General features: G+C 38.2%; 1 protein-coding gene and 1 pseudogene across 1 annotated transcript in view; both read left to right on the forward strand.

The window, feature by feature from the left end:
• Positions 1-696: 696 nt before the first annotated feature.
• On the forward strand, positions 697-1593 carry LOC144257337 (phosphatidylinositol N-acetylglucosaminyltransferase subunit C-like; annotated as a pseudogene).
• Positions 1594-12659: 11066 nt separating this feature from the next.
• Antxr2 (ANTXR cell adhesion molecule 2) overlaps positions 12660-26009 on the forward strand; it is a 132495-nt gene continuing 119145 nt past the window's right edge. The window contains exons 1-3 of the mRNA XM_077803166.1: positions 12660-13573; positions 14254-14325; positions 16394-16465. Of these exons, the coding sequence (XP_077659292.1) occupies positions 13422-13573; positions 14254-14325; positions 16394-16465 (296 nt within the window). The 5' untranslated portion in view covers positions 12660-13421. The remainder of the gene's footprint in view (positions 13574-14253; positions 14326-16393; positions 16466-26009) is intronic.

Here is a 26009-nt window from a genome sequence, read left to right on the forward strand (position 1 = left end):
CTCAGTAGAGTGATTCCAGTAAAAATCCTTGGAGAGCACTGCACTTTAGGGAACAGGTGTTGTGGCACACAGAGCAACAGGGTGCAGTGTCCTGCTCTTGAGAACCAAGGGAGGCCTGTCATTCAGACATAGGATGTGGGCATGCTGTTTCACAAGGCTGCCAGAACTGAAGGAAGTTACCAACCTAGTTCCTGCCACCCCTCTCCTAGCACTGCCCATGGGCACCTGTCACTAACAAGGCAAAGAAGGAATTCTATGATTCTAATGTGCCCTGATCACAGAGAGGGGCTAGGAAGGTCTCCAATAATGATATGGTTCTGGTTGTCACCCTGCCTTAGGGCTCCTTCCTTGTGGAGGACCAAGTATATGTTGGATGCTTCTATCCAGTCATCTTGCCCCTTTGGAAGTACTCTAAAGCAAAAAGAACATCTTTGGGTGGGCAGCTGCCCGATCCTGCTGTGCATCCCTAGGAATTTATGGCAGGAATTTGGCTGTGTTTTTTTGCCTCAGAGAACAAACTCATCTATTATGGGCCTGGCCTGGGTTGCTGCCTTTGAAAACAAGGAAAGGTCGGTAGATAACAACATGGAATTTCCAGAGAAGTATTATTTTAAAATTTCATAAAGAATGAGTAAACCACATGGACTTCTTCAAGGGAAATTGAACTAGTCTGAGTTTAAGGGAAAGGATAAGATGATGTGTGCCTAACCTGTAATTAACACCAAGGAGGCCAAGTGGCAGAAGGTCTTATATGAGCAGCAGTCCTTCCCTGATGTGGACCAGCAGTACCTGGAAGAGCTCCGGAAAAACATCTATGCCTGAAAATACCAATGTTGAGCTGTGGTATTTGAGTCCAGTCTAGTGATACAACAACTATGCAGTGTCTGTGTTTTTGTAGTCATTTGGTGATATATGGATGAGGATCTATTGCTCCCCCCGACCCCCAGCTCTTTGGAACTGGCCTGGCATATTCGTTAATGGATTAAGTTTTGTTTGATCTCCCTGATGGAGGTGAAGGGCAGAAGAGGAGCAAGAAGATGTGGTGGGATGACCTGAAGAATGTCTTGGTCTTCAGCATTTTCACTTAACCGTGGTTTCTCACCAGTGCTGAATACTCTGACAGAGTCCGTTAGCACTGACAACATCTGTGTCATGTCAGTCTTCATGCTATTGGGCCACCTCATCTTCTTTGACTATGGAGCCAATGCTGTTATTGTATGCAGCACACTGTCCTTGAACATGGCCATCTTTGCTTCTGTCTGCCTGGCCTCACATCTTCCCCGGTTCCTGCATGCCTTCATCATGGTGACATTTGCCATCCAGGGCTTTGCACTGTGGCCCATGTTACAGAAGAAACGAAAGGCCAGTACTCCCTGAAACTAGGTGGGGGTCACATTGGTTTTTATGTTTTCAGCCTTGGGACACCTGCTGTCCGTCAGTGTGGTGGGAGTCATACTCTTTGCTCTTGTGTTGGTTTCCGCCTTGTGTTTCTGCCCTTTCTAGCTCATTCACCTGCAGCTTTTTAAAGAAAGCATTCTTGGGCCTTGGGATGAAGCTGAAATCAAAGAAGACTTAAGCAGGTTCCTCAGCTAAGTTAGGGACCACCCCATTACCTTATTAACACAAACTGATAGACTAGCATCCTAACAAGCATAAAGTTAGAAGACAGAGCCCATTCTGGAAGCAGCAGGCTGATGTGGATGAGAGAACAGAGATCAGAAGAAAACAATAACAAAGACTTGGGTGGTGAAGGTGTTTACCCTTTCTGCTATTTTATGATAAAAAAGCTTTCTGGTGCCCTCTTGAGTTATTGCCTCTCATCTGTTGACTGATGTCTCTCATCTCTTTGACTAGGGGGCCAGTGCAGCCATTGTATCCCACACACTGTCCTTGAACTTGGCCATCTTTGTCAGATAAAGTGATGTGGTCTCTATTAAAAAAAGTAACAATGCATCACATCTTCACATCCAAAAAATAAATAAATAAATAAATAAAGAAGAAGAAGAACATCTTTTTCTTGGGGGTAATAGTTCCTCAATGCATGCCACATAGTTCACATTCCAAGGAAGCATTTCCTGGCTTACAGGATGTCTGATATCCTCTCTCTGGATCTCCCAGCAACTGCAGGTCAAAGGATGACAGATGCTTCAGCACAACCACGTGGACTTCCTGAGCACAGATTAAGGACCCTGAAGAAGGATCCCAAGATAGTCTGACAATACTTTTTTCCCCAAAAAAGTAATTTTGAGAACCAGATGACATAACTTACATAAAAGCCCAAAACACAGAGCCCCAGAGAGAGGAAAGTCTGAAGAAATGTTCAATATGAAAGTGCTGCAAAAATTCAAGGCAGGTAAAGAGAAAGGAAAATCTTATTTTCTTGAGGCAAGTCATGCACAAGAGGTGATTAATTTGCATATAGTGCTCACAGATGTTTTAGAGACATGCATGTATACATCTGGCATCAATAAATCAACAAGGCAAGGAAGAAAGGAGGACAGAGAAGGAAAGGACCCCCCAAAAAACAAAATACCCAAAACTTTTTCCTAAATCTTTAGGATACAGAACATTAAATGCAGACACAATCACCAAAGCCATCCACTGCATATACTGTGGACAGAGTAGCTCATAAATTTTAGCAAGGAGATGAATACAAATATTTTGTAATTTTTCTTCAGAAATTTATTTCAGACTCACACATGCAGTTTTACTTTTCCCTGTTAAATGTCTTCTTGAGCCACAACAAGAAGATTTAAAACACTATATTTTTCTTATTTCCCTATGGAGCTAGTTTTTAGTTTAAATTTCAGCATATAGTGATATATGAAGAATGTCAATACAGTTTATCTACTACAAGATCTCTTATAAGAAAAATTACTACTTAAAAGGGATGATACATATCTTAAGTCTGCATCAGGGAAATAGAAATTATGTGTTTGATCTCAGGAGTTTGGTATTGTGTTGTGATACCATTTAACTCAAATGCAGTTTAAAATTCTACATGAATTTTTGACTGTTTTGACTGTCAATTGAAGGTGGAAAACCATTTTGATAGACATGTCAATGAAATGATGAATGGGGAAGATATCAACTTGGTTAGCTTTTTTGTTTTTTTGACTGCCACATGATTCTTTTTGTACTGTATCATGATTGAACAAAAAAGGCATTAATTCAAAGACCAGAAATTCAGTGAGTTTTAGACTAATCACCTCAAGGTGTACTGGATTTATCTGCAATATCCTTTACATATTGATGCTTATGCTTACTTGGCTCCCTTGGTTTGTATTCAGTATATGTGCCACAGAAGGGAAATCATTAACGAATGACTTTAAAATGCAAATTTGTCAAGGTCAGAATTTCAAAAACAGAAGCTTGTTGATTGAACTTGCACTGCATTTTATTTCTCTTTAACAGTTTGTTAGATTATTAATCAAAATGTTGACTGTAATTTTTTATGAATTATAAAAGTCATCTTTCAGTCTTTGTCTAATTGAGCTTAATGTGAGAGAAAAATCTTTTGGGCAGAGAGGAGATGGAAATATATCAGTAGAAACAATATAAATACATTATTCTATGGAACCAAGGTGTTCCAAAGAACTTGGTTGTAAGTAGAATGTTTATAAAATAAATTAAGCTTCCCCAATGTCTCTTTTTATGAAAAAGGGCCTACACTTCTTACGGAGAACACGTTTTGAGGTCTCTTTCTAGCTCGCCATGTTTAGGAAATGTCCTTTTACCTCCTTGAGCCCTGTCTGCCATATTGTGATGATATAGCATGTAGTCATGTCTCTGCTGCCTTCACTATAAAATCTTCCCTGAAATTTTTATTTGAGATATTAGCTTTAAAAATTGGAGTCTAGACCCATTTGTAAGTGCCATTGTGTTTTTGTCCTTAGTTTTCATGGGACACTTTATGGCTTACTAGTATGTTTTCTTGCACCCTTACTTTGTTCACATTGGTATCTATTACTGAAATCAAATTTATTTTTAGTTTGGGGGTGAACCTTATGAACTGAGTTGGAAAGGTTGGCTCACTATTTACTGCCAAGACCTTATGAGACACCATTCCAACAGTGAAATTTCCCATGTGCTGTTTCCTCTCAGCCTTCCCACGCACAACTCACGCACAACTTCCCCATCTCTGGCTTTTTTCCAGACAGAGCTTACCCGAGACTGTACGTTTCTCTCCCAGGCATAGAAATATCCTTGCCTCACCACTCTTAAAAGTTCTTCCAATTTTACTTTGAAATTTATAGTTTTGAGACAATGTGGGCTTTCATATTTCATTGAACACAAATAAAAATAAACTACTAAATTTTATGTTTCAAATATAGTTTTCAGAATTCTCAGCTCCTTCTTGTCTTTCTTCTCTAATTTGTCTTGTGATGTCGATCTGACTATTCCTTTTTTTTTTTTTAATGGCTCTGGTCTAACCTTTCTGATGTTGAAAATTTGTTATTGTCTCTATTTTGTCTACACAAAAAAATGTTCATATAATTAAAGGTTTTTATCAAAGCAAAATTTGGTAAATTTTTTATTACGATTACAGGCCAAATAGTAAATATTTTAGGCATGTAAGCCATATGGTCTCTACCTCAACTATTCAACATTGCTAATGTAGCAAAAAAGTAGTCACAATATATAAGCAAATGGGTATGACTGGGTCCAATAAAACTTTATTGAGAAAAATAGGTAATATTGACTGAATACCTCCTACAAGATCTGGCTTAGACCATATTTGTAATTTTACTTTCTTTTCCATCTCTTTATATATACCCAGAGCTCCAATAAAAGTAAATGCCCACCCCACCCCTACCCATTTCCCATAGATACTCTACATTCATGTCTCTATGTTTCCACTCTTTTGAATGAGGGCTGGGGTAGGGCTTAGGGTGAGTGCTGTTTTTTTCTCAAGCAAATTCTATAAAAGCTACCTTTATATCAACTTTAATGTAATTTGTTGTCATATGGCTTGTTAAGAGAATATACTGGACACAGTATAAGATGAATGGTTTAAACAATTTTAGTTCAGAGTGGTGGTGCATGCTTAGAATTCCAAGTACTCAGAAAGCTGAGGCAAGAGGATCACTTCGGGGCAGGACTTCAAGGTCATCCTGGGTAAGTAGTGAAGCCCTGAGCCCTTAGCTCAATAAGTAGAATATCCAACTAGGATATCAATTTTAATAGATCTTATATATTCCAAAAGGCACAGATCTCTGCTTTGCAGAGAGTAAGCATTAAATAATTATTTGATTAATACATTTATGTACATGGATTTCTTCAAATTCTCCCTTTATTTGATGAAGAAGTGTTAACTCTGTATGAAGATCAGTGTGAAAAGCAAACTTCTGAAATACTAATCTTTAAAAAATATCATCACTTGTGGTCCAGTATTATTGAATTCACTTTGATATTTTTGCTAGCCAAGTTTGCTACATATGCAATCCATTGGCCATTTGGGGATTGACAACTTTCTTACCACTCCGTACAAAGAACTTCCCAAGAAAACTGGGATAGATAATCTATGTGCCATATGTGCTGTTAAGATAAAGTTGGATATGCACTAATCAAGTGGTTTCCATGAGAAACACAAGGCCTCCAAAATATGAAAAAAAATCTTTTTAATTGTAGTACTTATGGTAGTCACTCCAAAGAGCAAAATTACATTTTGATTTTTTTTTATCTTAAAAAAGTAGTTAAATATCCAAAGCTGAAATATCTTGGAGCAGAAACACTGTGACTGTTAAAAATGTTATATAAACAAGTAAATTTATTTTCTTTCATGGTGCCTATAAAGTCTTTAAATTATTGCTTATCCTGAAAGAGATAATTTTTTCTCTCTATGCAAATGGTGGGGACTTAGTTACAAGGTACCCCTTAACCATGGTACATTGTAGGCAAGGGAACAGGAGAGCTCAGCTTGAATTCCTTTAGCTGAGTGCATTGGTTGAACACATCTTCTTTTAAGTTCCATCATCAGGATTATCCAGTCTTTTTTGTTCCTTTCTTTTGAGGAAGGTATTGGATAAGGAGAAATTAAGATTGAATTTTTTTTCTTTTGGTACTAGGGACTAAACCTAGAGTGCTATCCTACTGACCTACATCCCTAGCTCCTATTTATTTATTTATTTTGAGATAGGGCCTCACTAAATTACTGAGGCTGACCTTGAACTTGCAGTTTTTCTGCCTCAGTCTCCTGAATTGCTGGGATAACAGGTGCACACCACTGTGCCTGGCCTAACAATGTTAATTTTTAATGTCTCAAAAGTCAGCTGATTTGAAATTGGAAATGTGTTTCTGAAAAAGACAATGTATATAGAAGCACCTTAAAACTGTAAATGGTTATCAAATTTGTTTCTATTATTATTTTGCAAGTACCATATCATTATCATAACATAAATAAATATTACTATTATAATTTAAATTCTTCTAAGTTATTCTATACTGTAACCTCTTAGAAGTAGAAAGAAATATGGAATTTGTTCAATCAGGGAGTAGCAGATTGAAAGATTATTTATGTCCTTGGTCATTTTAAGCATTCCTTAACTTGCTTTGTCTTCCTTGTGAGCTGCTTCTATCTATATCTATCAATCTCATTCTTTGACTTCTGTTAAGTAAAATCCCTGCTTTTGTGTTTAGTGTTTAGGTAGTTTAACAGATTTTTACTCATGTGGTAAACTTCTCTATGCAGCATGTTGTATCACCTCCTCTACCTATTCCTCCTCCTCAAATCTAACTTTTTTTTTTCTTTTTTGACACGATATACCTTTACTTTATTTATCTTTAATGTGTTGCTGGGGATCGAACCCAGTACCTCCCACTTGCTAGGCCAGCTCAAATCTAACTTTGTTTTTTCTTCCATGGAATAGTATCAAATGAAAGCAATGGATAATTGAAAAATTCACAATTTGTTATCTTTTTATCATATTTTCATCAGAATTAAAAATGACAGACAAACTGACTAAAGTTTTATAAGATTATGTTAATGTCTTTGAAACCAGAATCTATTGTCATTACATTCAATAAAAATAATATATTAAGAGGAATAAATAACTCACAGGCTTTTGTGCATTGCTGAAGAAAAGCTCCCCAAACTGTATTCCAACATTAGGCTGCAAGGGAGCTGCCCACTGTCCTGAGCACTGCCTGTGTTATGACCTGAACCAGCAAGAACCACACCATGTCCTCCCTCTCTCTGCATGTGTTATGATTTGGGTATGTGGTGTCCCCACAAAGCTCGGTACAAAACAAAGCAACAAAATTTAGAGGTGAAACAATTAGATTATGGGTGCCTTAACCCAATTGGTGCGTTAGTCCACTTGAATGCATTGAATGAGAGATAACTGTAGGCAAGTAGGGTTATGGCTGGATGAGGTGAGGTACCGAGGGGTTTATAATTTGTCCCTGGTGAGCAGAGTTTTCTCTGCTTTTTGGTGCCATATCCTGAGCTGTTTTTTTTCTTTGCCACCCTTCCACCATGTTGTTCTGCCTCACCTAAGAGCCAGAGCAACAAATTCAGCCATCTGTGGACTGAGACCTCTGAAACTGTAGGCTCCAAATAAACTTTTTCTTCTCTAAAGTTGTTCTTGTCAGGTCTTTTGGTCACAATGACAAGAAAGCTAACTAAAACGTCTTTTGACCCAGTTCTTTTTTTTTTTTTTTTTGTAACCCAGTTCTGAGTCAAAGTCTCGCATAAGTGTATATGGGTGGACCCTGAGCCATGAGAAAACTTGCCTGTACAGGAGTCTAGGAAATGTCTTATTTTTTTTTTCAGCTTTTTCTGGTAGGTGGAGAGATGTGTTCGAATGGAAATGTGTGAGTAGTGAATGAATTCATTCTTGGTGTCCACAGTTTCTGATTTCTTTTTTTCTAGTACCAACCTCCCTTCACTGATAAGCAATAAAATGACAAGAATTTGAAAAATGAGTTATGAATCAAGTCATGTCAGGCTGCACTGAGGACCTATGAGAAGAATAAGATCTGTTGAGATATAAAGGAGAAACTGAAGCAGTTAGGTAAGGTTTCATAAATAATCTTGATCTCCTATGCTGGTGTCCCTCACTTTCATGACCTTGTTCTGAAGCTTTCCTGACTCTCTTCTAGTTCAGATACCCCACTCTGGGCTGTGTCCCTTGTCCAGAATTCCTCTTCAAATGCCTAGGCTCTTATACACTTCATTTTGTTGCCCTCACTCTGCTTTCTTCCCTTATGCTCTGACATTGAGGTAAGTTGCTGTCTTCAAGTTTGTATGAGTCTATGCTTGGGCTCCAAGCACTCCACAATGAGCTTTCCCCCATGGAAGCACTCCTCATCTTGCTTAGGTTCACAAACTTCCGTGTCTCCCTAGTACCCCCTTGCAAGGTAACCTTCTCGGCTGGTTTATTTTTTGACTCTTCATTTTGGCCCACCACCTTGCCATGCGGACATCTTCCTCACCCTTCTCAGGTTCCAATATCCCATCCCAGGTTACCTCTCCCTACACTATGGGGACAGTTTCCTCACTGTGCTCATCCTCTGATACCCTGCTCTGCGTAAATATAGATTCTCTCTACCCTGATAGCCATTTGGTTGGCCCTGCCTAGTGGCTTTTGACCTGAATTGTTCAGTAAGGGAATTGAAAGGAAGAAAAAGAGGAGGTAACACTTGATACCTGGAACATGGGTGTTAGGGAAATTGGATTACAAAATGAGGTAAGATTCAAAGGTGTAAATTGTTCATTTGAGGGGAACAGTGATTATCATGGTTTCTGGATCATAGAGTACTTGAGAGGACTAGACTTGTTAAAGGTGAGGATATAGAGTTATGGTGCGATTGTTGAGGTCCTTAAATTGTTAGGAAATGATATTGCATTGGCAATAACTAGATGTGTGAACATGTGATCAGTTTGCACTTCAAAAAATTCACATTGAAGTATGTAGGAGATATGGGGAGACAAAACACTATTAAACCAATTGCATTGAAAAGTACAAAATGACTTGAATCAGGGCTATAATAGAAGGCATGAGAGAAGGGATACCACTGCATGACTTTATCATTTCAGAATGCCAAGCCAAGCTTGAGCTGTCTTGTGAAGGCCTGACCTTATATGTGAGAGAGGACTTTCATCAAGCTAACTTCCAGGTACCTTGGATTTTGTGGTGCTCTGGATGTTGTAGTTTTGTAGATGCTATAGTTGCACCACTTAGATTCTTCCTTTAGGACATACTAATTTCCCCACCCCAGGACTTTCCCACTGAGTGCTCACAGCTAAGTCCCTCTTCAAAATGGCCCTTAAGTCAAAGGAAGCTGCTTATGTTCCTCATAAAGATACAGCCCGCATTTAATGACTTGTCAATGAGAGGACACAAAATCCCAATCCCCTTGCCTCACTCAATTTAGGACAACTATGAGAGAACATCCTAGCTTCAGATGTCCTCACCTTGAGGTTGGCTGAAGTCTAATATGCAATTATATCATGGTTCTACCTTCCCCTTGACCATTCCTGTACCCCTCATCCGTCATAGGTTTTGCTTCTGAGGGTACAGCCCAATACACCTCCTACATGCACTCTCAGTCTCAAGTTTGGTCTGATAAACTGAATTTAAAACAAATTGGGGCATGTGTTGGTAATCATTCTCTCTGAGCTTGGTTAACATTCCTTGTTGTTATACATAGAGTTGTTAATTTAGAAGGAATTGCATTTTCCAAAGGCATTTTATTCACTCTCAGAAACTAGTTCAGACATAGGGGAAATTTAGTTTTTTAATAACTATACCTGATAAAAGTTGAAATAAGCTTTGTCTCCTATAGGTAGTAAAGATTTGTTTTCTTCCTCTGAATCACTGTAGATATCATGTAATGAGTCACTTCCCATATGATGTGACTGTGAATCACTTCCAGTGTGGCTCTTGACTTCCAGAAGACTCATGTCTATCATCATGGAGGCCATACAATCATACTTGAAATGATATAGATTATGATTTTTTAAAACCCAAGGATACATTTTAAATTTCTTTATTGTTGTTGTTTATTTTCAATTTTGTTGTTTATTGGGTTGGAGACAATAGAAATAAATTAATGATAGATTGGAAATGTATACTTCTTGAGAGAGTCTAACATTTGTGCTTAGAATATTACCAGATACATAGTATGTATAAATAAACATCTGTTAAATAAAAAATCAGTTAATAAATAATTATATAAAATTGAATACAAGTCCACAGGAGCTCTTCAAGTAGAAGAATTTAACATATAAGAAGGAGTACAAGTCCACAGGAGCTCTTTAAGTAGAAGAATTTAACAACGATAGTTTACAACTAGTAATCATCAAGTGTCAGTTTCTTGCTATTCTAGCTGCATTCATCTGAGTTTAAAATGTCTTGGGGTTTTTAGGATTTTTTTTTTTTTGGTAATAAAGTGATAGACTCTAACATTGACTTAAAAGTGTGATTTGATACCAAGAATAATTTTCAGAGATCGAAGGCATGAATGGATTGTGAAGCAAAATACTTTAGCAGACACCCATACAATTTGATACAAAAATATTTTTGTTTTATTTATCTAAACAATTCAGTCTAACGTTTCATTCTCTTTCTCTCTCCCCCATCCTTAAAAATTTGTGTTTCTTTTCCCATTTTTGACTTAAAATTTAAGGTTAAACAGGGTCCCAAGATGCCTATCATGGTACAAAAGTCATTTTGAAACCTTGTTTGGCTAGTCTCTGGCTAACACAGGGCCCCAAGTCCTTTCCTCTGCTCACACATGGAAGAGAAGGGGAAGTGCTGCTGCTGCCATCACTCCTTCAAGGCTTGGAGAAACCCCTGAGGCTGATCTGGCTTTTATCTTTACTCATTATTGCTTGGAAAAAGCCTGAGCAGCAGTCTTATTTGCCAGGGACTATCCCCGGAATTGTCCCAGTTTTAGTACTAAAAGTCCCCTGTCCTTAGACACCCCACAGCCTGCAACAAATCTGGACATCTAGTTGCCCTAGTAAATAAGGGCCTTCCCACAAACATTTATTAGATGGAAGTAATTTGGTTAATCCTTGGTCTGTGCTAGGTGAGGACATGTCCTCCTTTGCCACAGATCTTACATGAACAAGTGAGTGAAATGCAAAAAGCTCTAGAACTGGGCTGAATTCATTACTCAGGCCAAAAAAAAAAAAAAAAGGTAATATACTTTATATGTCAGCCACCACCTCAGCTGGATGTGTCATCAGGAAAGAACTTGGTGGACCAAGAACAGAAAATTCTAAGAAACTCTTGAGAGTTTGTAGAAAAAAAATTTAAAATCAAGGTATTTTGCTTTAGTTTAGGCCTAGAAGATAGATTCTTAGACCAATTTGTGGAGTCCAGAAGACAAGGTGACAATGAATCAAGAAGCCAAGGAAAAAGGAAGCCAATAAATATGTGTTTTAAATACTTCATCATGAGGATAGAGTACATGGTTAGTCTCACATCTTGTATTTCTTCACTGTTTAACTTGAAACCTGCTGTCACAATTTTTGGCAGACATCTTTTTCACAGATTTTATTCAGTCATATATTGATATGGCATTACTTGCTAAAGGTATATAATATCTTGGATTCTGTTTAGATTACTACTGCAATTGAAAATGGAGACCACGCTGCAGCTTCATGAATGAATGATCTTGTCCTCTTGCCCTGTGCACTGTCACTTCTAGAACAGCGGTGCGGCACATAGCAGGTACTAAAATATATTTGTTAAATGACTGGTTTCTATCCTCACAGAGATGAAAGACCTGATTGCATATCAAGATAATGTAAAGTTAAAAACACATAGCAACAAACAGAAGAATTACTAAAAGGCAGTGTGTAAGTAAGATGTGAACTTTTTATCATAAAGCATTGACTTTTAAAATAAAAACTATGAGGTAGCACCTCATATTACTGTCCATCATGCCTATGGAGCTGCAAGTTCTGAAATTAGTCTTAACCAAGGGAGGTGCAGAATGAATAAGAAGAGAAATTGCACACAGACTTCAAATTTCTGCAGGAGTTTGTGTAGGGTAAACTAGCTTGCACTAAGATCAAATTAATTTATAATTAGTTAAATTTATTTTTAAGTGATCTATAAAACATAAAAATGGTCCATAATAATGTAGATGTTTCCATATACGTATTCATTGTGTAATGCTTAAAATCAGGTTACACATGTCCATCTCCTTAATCAATTATCATTTCCAAGATGAAATTCTCAAATCTGGAGCTTGGGGTGAATGACAGGTCAAAGTATTTTGAGATATAACTTTTTATTCCTAAGGAAGTCGCTCCCTCCTTCTCCTCTCCCCTTCCCACCCTTTCTTGGCTAGGTGAGATGCTGCTACAAAATAAAAAAAAAAAAAAAAAAAAAGGAAGAGGAAGTTTGCTTTCTCAAACACAGGCATGGCAGATACAAGTGCGTGTGTAGGGGTGGGGAGGGGCTGAGTGTGGTCTGAGCAGATCACCACCTCCCAGGGAATTGCTGGCCTTAGGTCTTCCGACCTCTCAGAGGGCTGTTCCAGCACAGCTGGGGGAAATAGGCCAGGCCTGCAGGATCTGTGGGCATGTTTAATTTCTAGAGGACATTTGTTTTTCTCAACTCCTCTCCGCCTTTCAAAATCTGGCAAGCGTTAGTCATCTCCAGCTCGGCACGAACCCACAAGTGTGAGCGCGTAGCTCTGCGGGCTTCAGACCCGACCCCGCCCGCCTCCGGCGCACACTGACACATTAGCCCGGAGCTGGCCTCAGCGCGCTCTGGGTCTTGGCGGGGCTTCTGTCAAGCCGCTGGCCCCAGGGCACGCTCCGCCTCCTCAGCTTAAGGGGACGGCCTGGCCCAGCTGTGAGGGATCCAAGCCGAGCACCGAGAAGAAAGTTTTGCAGCGCGGAGGGGAGTTGGGCCGCGGAAGGAAGGAAACCCAAAGAGGAGGGTCTCCACTCCAAGTTTGTTTGGTGGTCGCCGCGATCGTGGGGCGCCTGTCCCGCAGCTCTCCGTAGCGGCCAGACTTCAGCCTTCCGGGCGGATGGGACTCTCTGTTCGGGTCCGAGACCGGCGCTAGAGGCTCATCAGGGACCCGGGAGGAACTTGTCTGGCGAGCTGTCGCTGTGGGCCTTTATTGTCTGCTGGAACTCTCCGGAATCGGGAGGGGGAGGACTGGATCGCGCTTCCACTGGGATTCGTCAAGAGTTCCGGCGGCAGCTGTGGCTGCAGCGGAGACTCCCTTTGTCCTCTCAGGACCTCCCTCTCTCCCTCTCTCCCTCTCTCCCTCTCTCCCTCCCTCTATCAGTTGGTGGGTCCAGCTGACCCGGGCGCCGGCGCCCCAGCTGCTCGCAGCGCTCCCATCCCAGAGCCAGTCCTTGGTGACTCCAGCCTCCGTTGCTTATCTACCCTGCCGAGCCAAGGGGGCTACGGGCAGGAGGGAGTCTAAGGCCCCCCGGCCACAGGATGGTGACCCGAAGGTCTGCGGCCCGCAGCTCCGGGAGCTGGCTGTTCCCAGGGCTGTGGATTGTGGTGCTCAGCGGTCCTGCGGGGCTGCTGCACGCGCAGGAGCAGCCCTCTTGCAGAAGAGCCTTTGATCTCTACTTCGTCTTGGACAAGTGAGTGCGGAGGGAGGCCAGGGTCTCCTGGTGAGGGTGGCACTGGATCAGAGGCAGTTAGGGAGGTGGAGATGAGCATGTGCGCCCTGGGGAGGGGTGTTGGAAACCCGCGGATGGGTGCCCTGTTGCTATCTCCTTTCGGCAAGCGTTTTTGGATCTCTGTGGGCTGGAGAGGGATGGAGTGGTGGTGATGGGAACCCAAGGCTACTGGGCCCTCTGGGGAGGTGGAGTATATTCACTGCTTGCTAGTTTGGGGGCCTCTTGGGAAAAGTGAGTGCGACCACCTGGGGTGGCATTCTTGTCCCAGGGACTTTCTGTCTCTTGATCCTAACCCACCCAGCACACACAGGCTGTCTGAAGTTTCCTTGGTTTTATCCTGATCACATTGCTTTCTTTGGAGCAAGGAAAAGCCTTAACATGCCCAATATGGTTTGCATTTTGTGCGGAAAAAGCCTTTTGTGTTTATTGTGAAAAGCTGAGTCCTGCTCCAAACAATTAGCAGCGGGAGAGTCCCCCAGATTGGCTGATGTCCTTGGCTCTGGTAGCACCAAAGTTACTGGAGGAGGGTATCCTCACTTTGCTTGAAAAGGAGGGCAGCCAGGGTTGGTCTTGGTAGTACTAAATAAATGTTTGTATTTTAGTTTTGTTTTTCTGATCAGTTTAATTTCTTTTTTTTTCAGGTCTGGGAGTGTGGCAAATAACTGGATTGAAATTTATAATTTTGTCCATCAACTTACTGAGAGATTTGTGAGGTATTTTTCCCACTTTACTTTTCTTGGAAATGGAGAGGAAGTAGATCAAAATGTAGAATTTCTCCTTTACAAAACCTTTTGCAGGAAAAAACCTTTTTCTGAAATGTTGATTTTTTAAGTGCCTCAAGGAGGTTATTGCACACATGTTATTAGGACAGCTGTTCAGTCCTTGAGGGCTTATTTTATCTGGATCCCCAAAACTTGGCTCAGACTCTGGGGAAGCATCTTCAAATACTATTCCAAATGTCTTTTCCTTTTTGAATTTTCATCTGTTTTGAATTTCAGTTATGCTTTCTCATAATTTATCACATTAAAAAATTAATTTTATGCTAATAGTATCCATAATATATTTTCCATTTCACACAATTCTTACTATTGTAGAGGTCCTCATTTAAGAGAAAAAAAAAGTGTTGGAAAACTTCAAGTGAACATGTGTTAATAACCCACTACCAGAAAAAGCACTTGTGTGTGTGTTTAAAGAAATGACTTGTGTTTACACAATGTGTGGGTGTGTGGCTGGTTTAAAATTTAACTGTTCTATATATGCAATAAGCTTCACTAGGAAAGACTGGTTTCTTTTCCTATAAAAAGCATTACTGCTATGAAATCCAGCTTACTCTCTTATTTAGAGGTAACCAGGAATTAGTGGCATCTCTTATTTAAAAATAACCCTGAAATAGTAGGCTTTTTTTTCCCCCCTCTCCTCTCTCTCTCTTTTTTAAGGAAAAGAAATGCAATGAGCAAATGCAAGTTTATCAAGATAATGGAAAGGACATGAATAGGAACTGTATCATTAAATATTGCTTCTTTCAGTCTTGTTAGCCCAAATGTTTTCTGTAAAACAGGCTTGGATGATCAAAACATTTTGAAAGTCATGTTGCAAGTAACTTCAAACAATCTGTAGAGGCCTAGGCAATCCTTGCTTTCAGTTATTGGCAGCAGTAAAGTTATCCCTATAAAAATGTATGCCTGTCCATGTTCAATCATCAGTCCCCTGCTTAAGAAGCCAAATATAGCACTCTCATTTCTGGACAAGGTCTGAGGTAAAATTGCCTAGGGAAGAAAAAGAAACAAGACCCTCCTATGTCCTTACATGTCAAAACAAAACAGGCAGTTGTTTATAAATTTTCTGATTTAATCCTATGGTATGCAGAGAGCGTCACATAGTTTTGATCAAAAGCAATGAATTATTTCAATGCAACAGTTGAAGAAAGTGAGACTCGTATTCATTTAGTCTGGTTTGCAAATTGGAATTCTATAACATACAGTTCTCTGGTGGAAGCTTATTTGCTTATTGTAGGAAGTGAATACCAGATGACTACTGAAGAGAGTGATGTTTAAAGTATGTATGAGCCTTTGAGACAATTCTGATCTTCAGTTTGTAGACCTTAGTTTCATATCTTCAGTTTCAGATCTTAATAATAGTTTCAGATCTTATTAACAGTTTCTTATACACTGAATACTAGAAACAAGAACCATTCTTTAAGATAGCTGCCTATGACCTGAAAGATGTAGCTGATTGGAACAATTACTGCTGATTGGAAATATAATATTTGAGATGTCAAAATACTTCATGAAAAAGTGATGTGTTAGTTTTTCATTTTATTACAATTTACAAGACACTCTTTAAATATTCTCACTTTGGGATGAATTGTATGTGGACCCTTATCATAATTGTGGTCATTAGGTCAAACTGGCTGCTTTCTAGCCCTACTTATGTTAAGGATAATCACTCTGAAGGGTCTGGTCTCCTTCAAGGAGATGAAGTCTAACACTAAGGGAAGAAGCGATTTCTATGAAAGATTTTACATCATCCCCAAATTTATCTTTCCAGTTAATCTCTTTCTAAATGCAAACCCCTATGAGCCCTGGAGGGATTGCATTGACTAAATACAAAATGACTTATGCAATAATGTTAAGCAGACTCAGTGTAGCTACTTGGGAAGTTCCATTTAAAAGAAGTCTGGACCATCAGTGAGACCAATTTTAAATGGGACTTAGCTATACATCTGTATTATATCAATATTTCTTTTAAAATGTTTTAAATGCCTCTTTTCTTATTTTGCAGCCCTGAAATGAGATTATCTTTCATTGTGTTTTCTTCTCAAGCAACCATTATTTTGCCATTAACTGGAGACAGGTTAGTGCATTATCATTTCACAGCAGGCTTTTTAGTAGAGATGAATCTTAAAGGCATGATTGATATTTCCAAGTAGTAATTCAGGCCTCTCAGTGGAATCAAGCAAATGTGCAGACAATTCAGTTCTCTATGCTAATAGAAGGGAAAGGAGGTATGAGCAATGGAAAATAGCAGATAATCTGAAAATCTATATCTTTTATGTTGGCTGTGGAATGTACAAGGAAGCCCAGAACCTTGCCTTAGTTGTAGATTCATAATTTTCTACCTTTCCCCCTCTCTATTAGTGTGAGTAGCTCTATATTTTTTTTTGTTTGGATGTAATGTATTAATCAACAAGGATTTGAAAGATGATTGGAAAGGAGAAAGATATGGAATCTATTTGGATAATTCAGTAGATTCATTAGAAATCCCAGATTTTCTCTCCTTTGAGGTCCACTGATACTGAATATATTCAACTTTATGAAGGAACACATACCACACACACAAAATCTCCTTAGTGCTTTTAAGAGATGTGGCTTTTCTCAGGCTTATGTCATGCATTTCTGTGACTTGATCTTATCATGGCAGGCTGGAAGAAGTCATTGACATATTTAAAGAAAGGCTGCTTTCAAGGAGATCAGTTTTGCTTAGTAGACTGTAAGCACCATAGCTAGAAGGAGGTTTTATTCATTTTTATTTTTACTTTGTCTAACCCAAAGTATATAAGATTTTGCCCAATGAATTCTTACTTAATGAACAAATGAATCAGCATTATTTTGAGATCAGATTTCTCCAATCCGGTAGTTTTAACAAGGGAAACTAATACACTTTCTTTTGCATGATATATGGATTTCTGAAATGGTATATGTGAACACAGTTTTTTTTTACCTTGTAAAATTTAATTTAAACAATTGATTGTCATTTGCTTCTTGACCATCTATTTCTATGAAAAGGTCAAGTAAGTATAACATTTGAAAGGGCTCAAGGAGAGAATTTCTTTATAATTCACTGAATTGATTTGGAAACATTTATGTATAAGCTTTTAACTTTGTTCATTAACTTTCCTTTTTCTTGAGAGGAAATCTAGGTGGTAAGACCACTTCAGTCTTCCAATCAATATTTTGCTTTCTTACTTTCTTGTGTGCATGTGGTTCTCATCAGGAATTAGGGTAATAGTCATTCCTTACAACCTCTGTACAGCAGTTTTCTATGCCCAGTGTTATAACAGTTCTTGACTTTGTAAAAAGAAATTTTCTCCATTGCCCAACTTAATTTCCAAAGAAACAGGTTTGGATCTAGCATATCAAGGGAAAAAAAGAACAGTTTTAACATTTATGTCATGCATATATATAGAAAAGCACTTAGCATAATGCCAGACACATAGAAGACTTAGTAATTGACAGCTACATACATTGTGCCAGCTTCTCTAGGCACTTTGCATAAGGGTCCTCCAGCACTTTGGAGATGAAGCGTAGTCACTGGTTGCCCAGATTGGTATTCCTTAGACAAGCATGGAAGGGGTTGAAATCTTTTAGTTGGAGATTCTTTCTTTATGGGTGGTTGAATCCAGTAGAGGAAAGGTTGAAATGGGTTCGAGAAGAGGTTTCTCTTTCAAGAGGCCATGTTATTGATGTACTTTAATGTTGCAGTTTAAATTTGTTCTCCAATTTTCTAGTCAAAGTCAAGAATAAGTTGCTTAACCTCTTTCTGCTTCCATTTTTCCACCTATATAATGATAATGACAATGATGATGATGATAATGCCTACTTCATAGAGTTTTTTTGCAAGAATTGAATTGATAGTGTGGAGAATGTAGGACAGAGTCTAGAACATAAGTATTCAAGAGATAAAAAATTTATTATTATTATCTAGAGCTAGGGAGTATGCAGTATTTTAATGATCACAGAAGAATTATGCTTATATAAAGGGAATATTGTTATATGTTTCATTTCAGCTATATGTATATTTTTGATAAGTAGAAATTTGAGTGTGTAGGGATAAGGAAATGAGGAATAAGAAAGAGCATAACCATCATATATCACTTCTCTCTCTTGAGAGAGAGACAAGACAAACTGTAAGAGGGTAAATATTGAATAATATTTTGAAATCATCTGTAATGTTGCAGAATAACCAGAAATTCCTCTCCTAATTTTTAAATAAATTATACTATTCATGAAAAAAGGGAATATTGTCCTACTTAAAGAGATTGATACTATTCCATGAGTAATTCTAATAATATGACTTGCAATTTATTTTATATATAGCTGACTCCTTTTTTTCCAAGTAAAAATGCTTTTTGTGGTGTATTGAAATAGTTTGGGATGACAGAAGATATACTGAGAAACCCTGGGTAATCACTCTAGCTTTGCCACTTTTGGAGACTTGAGACAAATCATCTACTTAGTGTGTCTGTTTTTCTGTCTATAAAATAGAGACATAAAATCTGTCATATTTTCTTAGAGCATTGTTGTGAAGATCAAAATAAGATGATGTATATTGTATATCATAGAACAATTTCCAATAAAGGATTTTGTTTTCATATAAATTGTTCTTTTACTAATTTTATCAGTTGAATCAGCAATTTTTCAAATTTCTATAGTCCTCTATATTCAGGTATGGGGTCAATTTTCTTCCATTGAACAATTTTAAGTATGAAGAAACAATTTACATATTTTATGGTTGAGGAAATGTTTCCACAACTCTTGGGGACCTTTGTTTGTAAACCTAGAAATTGGAATCCTACATGTAAACTTTTCTGCTGTCTTGAAGCATACTCACAAATAGGTCTAAGTACATAATTCAGAAAGCAAAGATTAAGAAAAGTACAGTGGTTTCATAATTTTGGGTCAGTTACCCATAATTCTTCAGTACCTCAGTAAATATGAGAAGTACCTCTTTCATGTGTCTCAGAATGTTGCTAAAGTTTTTCAGGAGAGGTGAGGCAAGTTTGGAGGACAGTAAGTGCTTATGTAGGGCCATGTCTTCTGTTATGGCTTCAGGATGGTGTTCAATAAATAAGTGTACAAATAAATAATAAACATGGCAAGATATTTCATTACATATTTATATACTCATTAGTTTAAAAAATTCTTTTAAATATTTCAATTTGAATTAGTCCCACCTTTTCTCTTACCCCCTGGTTTTTATCCTCCATGTGTTTGTTAGTTCAACCTTCCACCTACCTACCTATTTGCCTGCCTACCTTATATACAGGATCTGAGGATAACATAAAGATGAATGATCTAGTGTGGTGAGTAGGGACATGACCATATACATAAATAGTCTGGGGTTACATTATAGGCTCAGGTAAGAGAAAAATGCCAAGTGTTGATTAAATATGGAGATATCCAGCTTTTCGATATTAGAGAATATGGAATCAGGATGGATTTTTAAAGAATTCGTCATGATGTGGCATAAATACAGACAGTGAATTATGCTTAGTTCTGTTCAGTATTATCTTAATGTGGTAATAGTGATTTAGGTTAAAACACTTGTTAGACAATTTTTGTGTGCCAGGCAGTGTGTAAAGTGCTTTGTATGAATAGCCTCAGTTAATCCTGTCAATTCCATGTAATAGATAATGTTATTGTCTCCATTTTATGAATGAGGAAACTGAAGCCAAGAAAAATAATGTATCTTTTCTAAGGACACACAGTTAAAAAACAGTATGTTAGCTAGAAGATCTTTTAAAATTTGAAACGGATCATGCCACTCTTATGCTTAAATTGGTCTAATGGCTTAGAATAAAAAATAAGTGCCTTCTGATGGCCTCAGAGCTCTACCTGACTGCCCCGCCTCATCTCTGCTACAACACTCCATCCTGCAGTCTAGCCCAGCCATCCTTTTTTTCCAGTGCCTGCATGAGCCAAGCTTGTTTGTGCATTAGGCTCTTCACTCTTTCTCTGCCCCAGATCTTCTCCTGGGTAGCTCATTCTTGTCATAACTCACCTCCCATGTCGCCTCTTCTAAGAAGCCTTTCCAGGTCACCACGTCTAAAGGAACCCCACCACTCTTGCATATTATCTCTTATAACACTCTATTTGATTGTTACTTTTTGAAATTTTTCTCTTAATCATTTTATTTGTATCTCTATGACCATATTATTAACTATGAAAATAGGGAACCTTAATTTTTTTTTGTGCATTCATATTGCCCAACACCTAGAACAGGTCCTGAGACATAGTGGAAGCTCAATAATTATTCGTTGAATGAATGATTAAGTTCTTCTGACTCTAGAACCTGAATTATTAATTGCTGTCTATAAAGATTTTCTCTTTATAGTTGTACTGTTTAATTAATGGTGACTTAGATTTCCTACTTTCCTTAATCCTACTTACATATTTCAGTGATAAACATCTCAAACTTCCTTTTCTATATATGTACTTGCATTTTAATTGAGTCATAATTGTTTGACTTGAGCAGGATGGTCAATTGCTTAGGGAAAATAATAGTCCTTAGGCAAACTTGTAGAAAATCATAGAAAAGTCAATTAAGTTCAGACAAGATACACATTTCTATTATTTGCATGAAGTTTTGGCTACTCATTCCTACTTCCCAATGGGCAGCATGTGAAGCATCAGGACTACCAATTCTATGTATGGTATCCTGAGAAACAGTCAATTGTCTTTACAGCTATTTACACTATTGTTTTTGGTAATTTATTATGTAGCATTCTGAAACCAACATAGAAATTGTGACTTCATCAGTAGCTGAAGAATCTTGAAGAAATTGATGGGAACACTGGAAGAACAGTGCATAAATTGTTACTGGAGGCATAAGCAGAGATAGCCTTTGTGTGTAGTGGTAGAAAGTCTGCTGAGAACATGGAAAGTTAAAAATGTGTACAATCAACTAGTGGATGTGGCTCAGGAGCCCCCCAGGAGGACCGTTGAAGGTGTCAGGTAGCTTCTTTCAGCTACCTGTGATGACATGAGAGGAGCAAAATGGGTGGAAGAAGGAACTCCTGTTTTCAAGCAGGATTTAGAGAAAGTATAAAAAGCCAAAACTTCATGCATTTAAGAATAAAGCTCTTTTGCATTCTGTCTCTCTTATCCAAATGTTCCCTAAATCTAGGAAATGGCCTTACTGAGGTCAATAATCAGAACCAGATTTCGGTTTGTAAAATGTGGAATCAGAAAAATCAGGTTGATGGTACAGCTGAAAGATACTCTATTAAGATTTCAGGAAGATCAAAGATGAGGCCTTATAGATCCTCTCATCTACACAAAAGGGCTTATAAGAATCTGACAAGTATACTTTATAGATTTTTCAGGCAAACAATAAGGTTTCTAAGAGTCTTTTGGTTATGTTGCTCACCTGATTGAAAATCTAAAGTAAAAAGGAGCCTCTTTTGAAGAATTTTGTGCTTGTAGGTTTTGTCTAATAGAATGGATCATAATCCCATACGTAAGTATCATAAAATTTCTAAAGGAATTATGTCAATTGGATTAAAAGAGACAGATATACTTGAAAATGAGACTTCTGGTCTCATTTTGAATTGATATTTAGAAACTATATTTAGAAATTATTTACCATAGTTTATTTAGAAATTATTTACCAGAGACTTCTGGTCCCTCAACTTCCTATGGACAAGAAGGAGTTAAAAAGGGATCTATTTCTTATGAAAAAGGAAGGATGAACTTAGTGGCTGTAATGGTGTGCAACTCAGGAGACCCGGACAGGAGGATTTCATGGTCAGCATTAACAACTTGGCAAGATTCTCAGCAACTTAGTGAGGCCCTGCCTTAACAAAAAGAAAGGATGGCTCAAAGTGCAATCAAAGCCCAGAGGGTGGACCCAGGAGCATATATGAAAAGCATACATAGAAACATAGATAGATTCCCAAGAGATAGGACTGAGCTGTACTTAAAGAATGGAAAATAGGTAGTGATGAGACAGCTGACACTTCTGGTACTAGGTGACTAGTTCCTTTTTTGGTTATTCAATGACACGTGGCTTAGGCTTCTTACATCTTGGTGCCTGGGTTCCAAGAAAGGGTATTCCAAAAGCAAGTCTTCCAAGATGAAGAAAGCAAAATATCTTGTTCTTAGGGTTTGGAGTCAGATGGTAAGGAACATACCTTCTGTCTTATTCTTGTGACAAGCCATAATAGGGGTAGCCAGTTTTAAGAGGAGGAGAGATAAATACTATCTCCTGGTCAGAGAAGAGACACATATAGACTGGAAAGAATTGATAGAAGCTATATTTAGAAATTATTTACCATAGTTTATATGAAAAGAAACTGCAAAATTTGTAAGATCTATCTCTTCATGAGCTAAATATGTCAGTTTAGAGTGAAAATAAATCAAAACAACAAATTAGATTGGCAATGTTGACACTGGCCTTGATTCTATTGCAATCAAATAAACTAACAGCAAATTCTGAATGATAAAAGTCTTTTACTTTTATTATTTGTTATTAACTTCTTATCATCCCCCTTTTCATAAAGTAATATTTGTTTCTTAATAATAGTAGCATGTTCTCCTTTACTTCTATTATTTGAAGATTGCCACTATTTCTTGAGCCAGATTAGAATAGATTGGCACATCTCCCTTTTCTTTTACAGTTTTGAATAGTATTGTTAAAGTCACACTTTCAAGGACTTAAGAATTAATGATATGCAGTAATACTTTGCTAGCAGAATATGAAGATATGTTTATTTCCTAATTTAGAAAATTTTCACATTTGTGGGGTTGGGTGGTACCTCCGTGGTAGAGCACTTGCTTAGCATGTGTGAGGCACTGGATTCTATCCTCACCACCACAAAAAACATAAATAAATAAAATAAAAGTATTGTGTCCATCTACAACTAAAAAAATTTAAAGAGGAATATGTTCACACTTGTAGTATAAATGTACATTTTGAGATTGTTTATATTCAAGGATTTATTCAAGACCAATATTGAACACTTACTATGCATATGATTTATAGTTTGCAGTACTTAAAGGCTTTAAAATTCTAGGTGTTTTATGAAGGACTAATAAAGGGGTAGTCCTCAGCTGAGGTGTGTAAACTGTAACTGATTAGGCTGATAGTTCACATTCAAGTTATCTTCTATGGATAAAGATCAGGGCTATAGTGAATAGATACAAACTATTTCTATCAGTTATCAATCCCTTAGGTGTCATGAAAGGTACCAAATGTTTGGCATGTAATAGCTCTGTTAATCTTTGTAACAACTTCATTATGCAAGTAGTATTATTATCTCCACTTTTTTTACTTGTGGGGAATGGAGGGAGGGCCAGAGAGACTGCAAAGTTTTCCAAAGTCACAAGATGAGTAAGTGCCAGAACTGTGAACTGAGGCCAAGTTCCCAGGCTTGACCTGTGTGATATGTTTGTTGTTTAATGCAGAGTAGTAGCATAAGGAAGCATTAGGGTCAGAAGGAAGATGATTTCACTCTGTCCCTGATACACCATATGATAAGAGAATAGTAACTGCTATGTGTGAGCACTGACTTTGTGCCAGACACCTTACATGTATGAATTTATTTGATTTTCACAATAGCTCCATGGAGTCAGTACAGCTTTGCCTTTTCTTATCAATGAGGCAACTGAAAAATAAAGTTTGGATAAGTTGCCCAGGCTCACATATTCTTGTAAGTGGAGGAGCTGGATTTTGAAACCAAGCAGTCTGTTTCTAGGACCTGAGATCTTGTCCATTGTACTGACTTGTCACCTCAAATCCATCCTGCCTCTATTTACAGGCTTTCTAGGGGAGCAGAATGGTATTGTGAAGGAGAAATGCAGATGAAAAGGGTGTGTTCCTGTCACTACTTACTCTTCTCTCCTCTTCCCTCTGTCCTAATACTCTTTGTCTAGGTGCACACAACCTTCCAAATCCTCAAAGATGCTAGATGGCATTATATTATAAATATCATAGTGAACATGTAACAGATATCTATAGAATTAGTGAAACAATATCTGGACAGGCATTTTATTTACATTTCATAGAGACAAACCAAGATCAGAGAAATTTAATAACTGTTTATGGTTACAAGTCCATATGGTTACAAGTCTCTCTCTTTACTTCAATCCCCAAGTGTTCCTATCTCATTATATAGCTTTCCACATATAGTCATCCCTTAGTATCTGTGAAGACTTGGTTCCAGGACTACCACAGATACCAAAAAATCTATGGATACTCAAATCTCTTATATAACACTGTAGTATTTGCAAATAACCTATTTGTATCCTCCCATATGACTTCAATCACCTCTAGATTACTTACACAATTGGATACATTATTGCACTATGTAAATTGTTGTTATAATGTAAAAGTGGTTTGGGAATAATTAGAAGAAAAAGTTTAGTGAAGATGAATTAAAAAATGTTTTGGTCTGCAGTTGATTAAATCTGTTGATACCTGTGGATATGGAGGGCTGACTGGAATTCCTTTTCAAGATCTTCCTCTCACCAAAGCTTTTTCTTTCCTCTCTTAATTTTTTCTTTCCTTTCCTTTCCTTTCCTTTTTTTTTTTTTTTGATTCCTGCATGATAAAACTTTGACCGTCAGTTTGCCGTATTATCTTTGCTTGGAATCAGGAAGAAAGTCACCTGAATGAACAAAATCATATTGACAGAGGAATGCCCAACAGCAACAATAACACTAGTAGCTACAGCTTAGTGCTTATTATATGCCATTAATTCTCACAGTGTTCCCATGGGGAAGCTATTTTTAGTCCCTATTTTATAGCTGAAGAAACAAAGTTGATCTTAGAATTAACACACGTTCTACCAGACTGTGCTCCTCTTAATTCATATCATCCCAGGGTATTTATAGTTTAAAAGATCATCCTGTTTACCCCAAACCCCTTGAATAGAACTGACTGTTAAAATAGGCAAGAGAACAAATATCCCAACCACATGGGAAGCTTTTCCAATTAGATTAGATCAGAGGTTCTTTTTTTGAGGGGGGTGTACCAGTGATTAAACCCAACAGCACTTAACCAGTGAAGTGAGCCACATCCCTGACATCTCCAGCCACTACCCCCCCCCTTTTTTGAAGCAGGGTCTTTCTAAGTTGTCGCGACCCCTTGCCCGCAAGGAAGACGCAACTCGGGAATCTTCTCTCAGCAGTTTATTCAGGTCCTTGATACTTTTTCTTCTTCTTCCCGGATGCCCCTCCCAGCCTTAATAAAGCACCTCAAGCCCCAATGCGAAGCTGCCACGTGGACTTTTCTCATAGGGTGCCAAGTCACAGCATGCCAACTCATTCTGATAAGGAGTTGTTTGTCACAGACTACAGGGGAAACCAGCGCCATCTTGTAATGGCGGCCACAGTTCACAGAAACGGCTCACCACACTAAGTAACTGAGGCTGGTCTCAAAATTGAGATCCTCCTGCCTCAGCCTTCCAAGTTGCTGGGATTACAGGCATGCGGCACCACACTAGCAGATCAGAGGTTCTTAATTCTTGCTATACATTAGAATATTCTGAGGACCCTTACCTCCCCATCTCTCACCTCCCCTCCCCTGCATCTCAGCAGAGAAATTTGAGAGATACAAAGCTGAAAGTTTCATGAATGAAAAACCAGGCATTGTGTGGTTGCCCTCCCTCTCTCACTCC

The sequence above is a fragment of the Urocitellus parryii genome, chromosome 10, assembly GCF_045843805.1.
Source record: "Urocitellus parryii isolate mUroPar1 chromosome 10, mUroPar1.hap1, whole genome shotgun sequence".
In the NCBI taxonomy this organism is placed as follows: Eukaryota; Metazoa; Chordata; class Mammalia; order Rodentia; family Sciuridae; genus Urocitellus; species Urocitellus parryii.